Source organism: Ciona intestinalis, unplaced genomic scaffold, assembly GCF_000224145.3.
Source record: "Ciona intestinalis unplaced genomic scaffold, KH HT000115.2, whole genome shotgun sequence".
Taxonomy (NCBI): Eukaryota; Metazoa; Chordata; class Ascidiacea; order Phlebobranchia; family Cionidae; genus Ciona; species Ciona intestinalis.
Window position 1 is genome coordinate 21,675 of NW_004190437.2, and position 7,564 is coordinate 29,238.

Here is a 7,564-nt window from a genome sequence, read left to right on the forward strand (position 1 = left end):
CAGTTGTGCAACAAATCGCGTCTCTGAATTTTAAATAGCCTTTAAATAACAAAGGTACAAAGACCGTAAACAATTTGCATAATTTTGTAAGGATAAATTATTTATTATTAACATTAATTTGCGTTGTTTGAACTGAAAAATTGGGTACGTAATTCAATTATGTGGTTATCACTTTTTCATAGGCTTGTTTATGACATTTCTGTGCTAAATACCAACTGTCACGCTACATTAACCACGACCAATCAAGCGTGATATTGACGTCACATCACGTGGTATGATGTAAACAATACACCGATGATAGTTTCCTTTGTGACGACATATGATCAGCAACTATGACGTAAGAAGCACCCGCGACGTCGCGTGATACATCCATTGCATCAGATATCAATTATAAAAATCGACTGTGTCGTAACAATGGTCGTTTGACGCGTTCTACAATGGTCGTTTGACGCGTTCTAGAAACGAAGCTGAGGGAATCAATCTTTCATGGTGGGTGTGATGGCGCCATCCGGAAGAAAGTGTGGTCGTTTATATTTGGGGTTCACCCGATGTTATCGACTGACAGCGAGCGTGAGGTGTTGGACGTTGAAAACCACTACAAGTATCATGCGTTGAAAATGAGATGTCTATGTTACATCAGCGAGGGTGGGAATACCGAACAGGATGTGATGTCATTGAAGTTGCCCCCACCAACGAACCAATCACAATTCAGCGATTCAACTTTAGAAAACCATGCAAACTTGGCGAAAATCTTCGCTGGGAACCAAGAGATTGATTTATGTTCGGGAGATTGGATGAAAGTCATCAACAAAGACATCCCAAGAACCGACACTCAACATCCATATTTTAAAAACCAAGATTCAAATTTTGCTGAAAAGATGAAAAATATTTTGATCACGTTTGGTTTTTATCACCCAAGCATTGGGTATGTGCAGGTGACTTGTTTGTGTTGGTAATTATGTATCTAGATATCCACCACATACGCACGTGGTATATAAAAGAATGAAGAGCCAGCCAACCGGCATTCAATCCTAATGTATTTGATCCTTTAGCAAAAGGTGGATATTTGCAACTTAGGGTTTAAATATGGATTCATTGTCTTACTTTGTATTCAATATAATTATGGATAATTCAAACACGTGCCCAATAAGTTAAAACTTACCCCAATATTTCCACCAGGGCATGAACGATATATTGACGAGGTTCATGGTTGTTATGGAGACTGAGGTTGAAGCGTATTGGTCGTTCACACGTTACATGGAGCACGTTGAACGGGATTTTGATTCGAACGGGATGGTTGAGAAACTTGACTTAGTGCGACAATTACTTAAGGATTTGGAACCAAATCTATATAGGTGATTGCGATTTCATTGTTTGTGGTGGAATATCCTGAGATTGATTACAATGGTTGGAAAACGTTGCATCTGCCCTTCGTCATAAAAGCTGAAAATGGACGGCTTGTTTTACATTATGCCGCGTATCGGAAGTAACAATATTGTCAATAAATAAAAATATTATGAAGTAGATTTTTTGGCTTATAAAGTACATTACATATATAAAACATTAATTTTATACTGAAGGGAGTCAGCTCTTGTTAACACAATGCTTTACAAACAAACTTTCAAACAAACATAAACACTCGCAGCCACTTGTGCGATTGTTCCGTCGAAGATTTAGTGTTCTGCCATCGCTGGTTGTTGGTTTCGTTTAAACGCGAGTTCGATTACGAAGAATCGATCCGATATTTCGAAATGGTTCATTCACAACACCTTGAGCTTGATTCACTAACCGCTATACATGCCCAAGACGAACAACTTCGATTAGAAGTAAGTTTCAATGTGGTGGCGATCTTATACGCTACCTATATATGAAGAATAAGAATAGAAAACATTACAACATATAGACAGTCCCACCCCCAGCTAATTACTCTATGTTTTATATAATTCAATGGCTCCCCAATGTATAAATAGGAAAGAAAGTTAAAGGTATTGTCGCATATATTGCCAAAGTTGGGACAAGTAGTGCTTGTTTTATATAATTGTAAAACTTAGATATAGAAAGGTAGCTGATAAATAATTCAATTCAATGCTTACCAGCTTACATGTGAAATGTTGGGCCCAATACTTAGTAAGATGTTTTCTATGTGTAAGAAAACCCCAACCCCCTTTTATTTATAAATGTTTACCCAGGTATTACGGGGTGAAGGTAGTTCCCCCCCTACTAACCCCACCCTCGTGGACACCAAGTATACGTTTGAAGTATTCGTGTGCGTTGCTGTTATAATGCTCAAACGACAACAGTTCCTTGCGTGCAAAGACGCAGCCGAGGTTTTCCACATCGCGTGCAACATCAGGGGGACGCTGGTGTTGCAGAAAGTTCACGCCAAAGCATTTGCCTTGTTTTTTAAATATTGCAGGAAATCGGTTTCCCAACAATTTGTTAAAGTAGAGCGGCCAAACATATTAGATGCAATGTCTAAACTTTTTAAAACCAAGTTATTTTAAAATCTTTTCTGTTATTTTTGTAGTAACTAATATTGCCACTTTGTTAACTATGCAGTAACATCAAAATAAAAGTTGTGACGATACATATTGTTGCACGACACACACTTTAGTAATAATAATATTTATTACAAAGTGAATTGCATAAGAACTAAGGGAGTGCACGTGAAAACTAAAAGAATATAAAAAATAGAAATTATAAAAGTTAGTGTAAAATTATTGCATTAATAATAATATGGCTTGTGAAACTGCATACGTGAAGATTGAGCAACTTGTGAAAACTAAATGAAAAAATGTGCAAGAAAACTACTTGGTCATCACTGGTAAAATTTGTTTGGTCATCACTGCAGAACGCAAGCTTCTGACGAGGCCGAGCCATTATGATGTAATAATCCAGATTTAAAAATCGCAGAATCACCTTAAAATAAAGAAACAATTTATTAAGACATAATTTAAACAAAAACAGTGCGCTTTGACGACCGCCATTGGGTATTGATTACATATTGGATCCTCGTTGTCGCATCCCGAGAGGTAAATAACATATTCTGTTATTGTATTTACCAGCAGTTGTTAGGCGCCAAACTTTTATAAACACAGGGGAGCCTGAGATAGTTGGACACACAATGCTGTTAAACAAGTTTGTTCACTAGATAATATGATGCACAAAATTTTAGGGTATGCCTGCCCACCCCGCCAACCCAGGTTTGGTGTCTATGGTTGTGATATTATAATGGAGGACTTTGTTGTTGTCAGTCACATTTCTAATGGAACTGATATTTGCCAATATTATTACAAAGGTGAAGTTTGTGTTTGTCTTGTTTTATCCACAAACCTTGGTTCTTGAAAATCATCTCCGATATTTTAAGATATTCGTAAAAATCGATGTTGTTTGATTGGTCGCGGTCGACTTCACGCATCGCTTCACGTATCTCATTAACCGTGACCTTTCCATGACCCCCAACCGCCTCGTACAACTATGATGTAACAATGTTACTTACGCGTGGCGGGGCAACGACAATCGTTTTGCGGGTAATTATTTTTCTGTATGGCTGACAATTTAGACAAATCATTAGTGACGATTAAATTGGAGCAATCGCTGTTAAGTGTCTTGCCCAAGGTCACCCCACAATAGCAGCGCTGTCCTAACAACCACAATCATAACAAACCTCTGGAAGATCCAGTTTAAAGTCGTTGTTTTTGTCGAATCTACGAAAGTTCTCCCATTGTTTGGAAACCTGCATCACAATTACCATTGTTATATTTCTGAATAATTCAAACAACAAAAATAATTAAATTTGCAGCAAAAGTGACAAATAAAACCGTGGCTACTTAACCGAGCATACAATAAACTCACAGTGAGTTGAAATTAATTAGAACAACGAAGAGAATGAGCAACAAAACAACAGTCGTTAAAACACGCTACGGGTATGACATCACAACCCACTTGTTCGACGGTAAGATACGGGAAATGTTTCAACACTAGGTGGAGATTGGCTCGTCCTGTTACTTTGCTCACTAGGTGGGGGTGGGGAGTTGATGGTGATTTGTCTATGATGTCATGGATATTATGATGTCATAAGTATTATGATGTCATAATAACCATTATAACTAACCTGTGATGTCATTAGGGATATTTTGTGGGAAATCCCCCCTCGCGCTGTGGGGACGAAGTATTTTGGGGATTCCCGCTGAAACAAACATAAAAAAATAAAGTTAACAAGAATTAAAAAAAAAGTTTAAAAAAAGTATTTGCAAAAGTTAAAATAAACAAAAAATTAAATACAAAGTAATGAGAATGGAAACCTGCTCTGTGGCTCGCTCTTGTGTCGAAACTATTTGATCTTAGGTTGGTTGGTGGAGTTGGGTTGGGTGGGTCGTTTTGTGGGGGGGCTGGGGTTACATGGGGTTAGTGGGTATGTGGGGTATGTTGGGGTAACGTGTACGAACCTGTGTTTGTTTATTTTCACATCGATTGGAGCATAATGGTTGGGTAGAGTGGGGAGTACCATTTGTAGGTTGTCGTTTATTAACGATTGGTGGATGGTGTGTAACTTTGCCTACAACATAGATATCATATATAACATAGATATCATGTATAAGCAACATAGACACAACATACCTGCAACTTAACTTTATCGGGATCTGGACTAAACTTTCGACCTGGATTCTCATTCTCCCATTTCTGTAGCAAACACCTGTGCGGGGAATGAATGGGTGAATTGTAACTTATAGAACGCCATCAACCACCAACCAACCACACCTGTAATCTTTCACCATCCCCCCCAAACAGCCCGCCATTTGCTTCCGATTCTCCATCATCTCGCTGCGAAGACTTCGGATTTCCTGCCATGGAACAAATAAAAACTAAAACTATTCAATGATTTCATTGTTAGTTCGAGTGAAGCTACACCATTGTTATCAATTATTAATACACAGTTATCTACCCTTGTTATCTACTGTGATGTCATAATACCTGGTCTCGTAAATAAACTTCTCGTTTCTTATATTCAAGTTTATGGAGCAAGCCACCAGTAGAGGGCGCCACATACAGCTCACTCTTCAACCTCAACTTGCCGACCTCATTCTCCAATTTCTATGAAGATTAAAGATTGTTAATAATTTATATTGATGAATCTGCTTCACATTTATCCCTAGAATATCTTTCATATATGCGAGTGTATTGAAGGTAAACATGAAGTGGCAATCAAATACAACATTGTGGGGTTAATTTGCTGCTATATTAATGTCCACAATACAACATTTGTTCTTTATCTCTTCTTATACGATAACGAAGTTCAAATTAATTAAAACAACGAAGAGAAGGAATAAGCAGCAAACAACAGTCGTTAAAATAAGCTACGGGTAAAACTATTTAAGTTTACTTTAATTTTTTGCCGCATCGCCTCAAAACCCTTTTCTTTTTCTTCTCTCAGTTTCAAAATAGCCGAGTCATGTTCTTCTGTTTCCTGTTGTTGCTTAGTAACCATCTCATTGTGATGTCGTTGCCATGACAATGCTGATTTGTTTTTTTCCAATCTAAAAATAAATGATGAAAAATATATTTGCAGAGAAATCTTATATTTCATTAAAACCTTACTGTCTGTTGTTGTTGCCCGGCAAGTTAGAATTATTTTCCAAATTCCATGAAAGTTTTACGAAACGAATACAATACACCTCGCAGCAACGCAACATTCTTATAGAAATCTTACGTGGATATTCTTCGCTGAGCGTCGAGCAAACGTTGGTTGAGCTCATCCATGCGCGACAACCAAACCCCTCGTTCCCGATCAACCGTGGCCAACTTATTCTCAGCCAATGAGAGTTGAGATTGACACGACGTTAGTTCAGCTAATAATGGTTGTTATGATGTCATAATTAGGGTAACAATGACGTCATAAAGCTGTGTATGATCCTTGTAAAGCTGACTATCAAATAAATGTGTTGAATTCCGTGATTCGCTGCTCATGAAGTTTGACGATTCTCGTAACCAAATAACAGTCAGGATCAAGTGTTATGAAACATGTGACAAACTTCGGGCAAGAAAATGTTTGAAAATGCAATGCAAGCAAAAAAAAAGAAAACCTAAACATAACAACCACCTTTCACTTTCTTAATTTCAACGTTAAGTTTTGATTCGTTTAAAGATCTTCGTTGCAACGCTTGATTGAGCACGAAGCGGCATGATTCGAACGAAGAAACCAAACACTTGATGAAACGATCGGCTTCCAATCGACTGTATCTGAAACATCAATTATAAATGTTGAGATAAATATATATATTGTTGTTGTTGTTGTTGTTGTTGTTGTTGTTAGGTTTAAATGTGGGGGAGACCTTGTGGAAAAGTTGAGGCAAACGGTGACATCATCCAGGGTCCGTGGTTAAGTTTCCAAGGACACATATGACCATAGACACCTCACATACATACATACATAGACACCTCACATACATACATACATAGACACCTCACATACATACATAGACACCTCACATACATACATAGACACCTCACATACGTACATGTGCTGGAATAGGTTATGATCCCTTATGTGAATTATCTGGGCGAACGCAGAGTAACTTTTTAATTGTCGTACATGAATACGACGAAAATAATGCCAACATCATAGCTTTCTTTCACACGTACGGGGAACAACCAATATAATAAATATGCATGTTTCCTCACCTTAGCTGTGGTCGTTGGTGCGTGACAGGGTTATTAAAGGTCGCGCTCCACCATAAATATCGATTGCGCAATCCTTGAAACAATTCCTCACTCTGTTTAAATAATATGTTTCAACTTTTTTCTTCAACATCAATATTGCCTTTTTCCCACATTCTCTCACTCACCAACACAACATTGCATTCCTGCTGTATCTTTGAGTATGAGGTTGGGGGATTCCCCTCCAGTGTCTTGATTATCGTTGCCACTACATCCAACAAACAAACAATGGCTGATCTGTGATGTCATAGGGGGATTATGAGCACAACATAATATTATTTATCTCTACGAATAAAATGGGAAAGTTCCAATTAATCAAACCAACAAAGAGAAGAAAATTATCAGCAAAACAACAGTTGTTAAAACATGCCATGGGTGAAAATTACTTAAGTAAACCTTATAAAAACAACATATTAACCATAAAAACACTATATTAATCGTAGAAACAATATATTAAACATAAATATAATATATTAAACATAGAAACAAAATATTGAACATAGAAACCTTATATCAAGCAGATGATCAATGGTAAATTCAACTTTTTGCGGTGAATCAAAATTTTCAATCGATTTATTCATGGCTGTGATAAACAATGCTGGTATTATTATGTGTTACCACTTTGCATAAACACCACAAACATATGGTATAAACGCTGCTAAAATATGACAAACAAAACCCGGTGCTGGTAAAGAATCTTCCCCACCTTATTTGCCAACCACTAACCCCTAACCCATAGGTTAGGTGTTGATGGTTAGGGGGTTAGTGGTTGGCAAATAAGAGACTGTTGATGGTTAGGGGGTTAGTGGTTGGCAAATAAGAGACTAAGTGGGGGAAAGACTCTTCA

General features: G+C 37.5%; 2 protein-coding genes and 1 non-coding gene across 5 annotated transcripts in view; 1 reads left to right on the forward strand and 2 right to left on the reverse strand.

The window, feature by feature from the left end:
* The window catches only part of LOC100181093 (TBC1 domain family member 15-like), a 3,354-nt gene extending 749 nt beyond the window's left edge, over window positions 1-2,605 (forward strand). The window contains exons 2-5 of the mRNA XM_018815878.2: window positions 490-935; window positions 1,180-1,355; window positions 1,646-1,826; window positions 2,190-2,605. Coding sequence (XP_018671423.1) covers window positions 490-935; window positions 1,180-1,355; window positions 1,646-1,826; window positions 2,190-2,504 — 1,118 coding nt within the window. The 3' untranslated portion in view covers window positions 2,505-2,605. The remainder of the gene's footprint in view (window positions 1-489; window positions 936-1,179; window positions 1,356-1,645; window positions 1,827-2,189) is intronic.
* A 12-nt stretch (window positions 2,606-2,617) lies between these two features.
* On the reverse strand, window positions 2,618-7,406 carry LOC100178721. Of its 3 annotated transcripts, XM_002126277.5 has the most exons (16): window positions 7,225-7,397; window positions 6,846-6,954; window positions 6,682-6,773; window positions 6,101-6,240; window positions 5,711-5,849; window positions 5,384-5,537; window positions 4,975-5,094; window positions 4,762-4,844; window positions 4,621-4,696; window positions 4,449-4,558; window positions 4,305-4,391; window positions 4,115-4,189; window positions 3,946-4,049; window positions 3,668-3,736; window positions 3,334-3,475; window positions 2,618-2,919 (listed from the first exon to the last, which is right to left on the reverse strand). In XM_002126277.5, the coding sequence occupies exons 1-11, from the start codon at window positions 7,296-7,298 to the stop codon at window positions 4,334-4,336; spliced, it is 1,155 nt and encodes a 384-aa protein (XP_002126313.2). In that variant the 5' UTR covers window positions 7,299-7,397; the 3' UTR covers window positions 2,618-2,919; window positions 3,334-3,475; window positions 3,668-3,736; window positions 3,946-4,049; window positions 4,115-4,189; window positions 4,305-4,333. The 3 variants fall into 3 exon arrangements, with proteins under 3 accessions (XP_002126313.2, XP_026694583.1, XP_026694584.1); XM_026838782.1 differs by lacking the exon at window positions 3,334-3,475; XM_026838783.1 differs by lacking the exons at window positions 4,305-4,391; window positions 4,449-4,558 and having other exon boundaries at window positions 7,225-7,406.
* On the reverse strand, window positions 4,698-4,761 carry mir4020b (microRNA 4020b). Its single transcript, NR_034414.1, has one exon. It is a non-coding gene; the product is annotated as a microRNA 4020b (primary transcript).
* Window positions 7,407-7,564: the final 158 nt, after the last annotated feature.

Excerpts from the sequence above, each read along its gene's own strand:
- LOC100178721 (XM_026838782.1), bottom strand. The coding sequence starts at position 7,298 with ATGAATAAATCGATTGAAAATTTTGATTCACCGCAAAAAGTTGAATTT. Across the intron at positions 6,241-6,681 it reads CACCAACGACCACAGCTAAG|ATACAGTCGATTGGAAGCCG; the intron begins GTGAGGAAACAT and ends TTGATGTTTCAG. Across the intron at positions 4,697-4,761 it reads GGGATGGTGAAAGATTACAG|GTGTTTGCTACAGAAATGGG; the intron begins GTGTGGTTGGTT and ends TTCCCCGCACAG.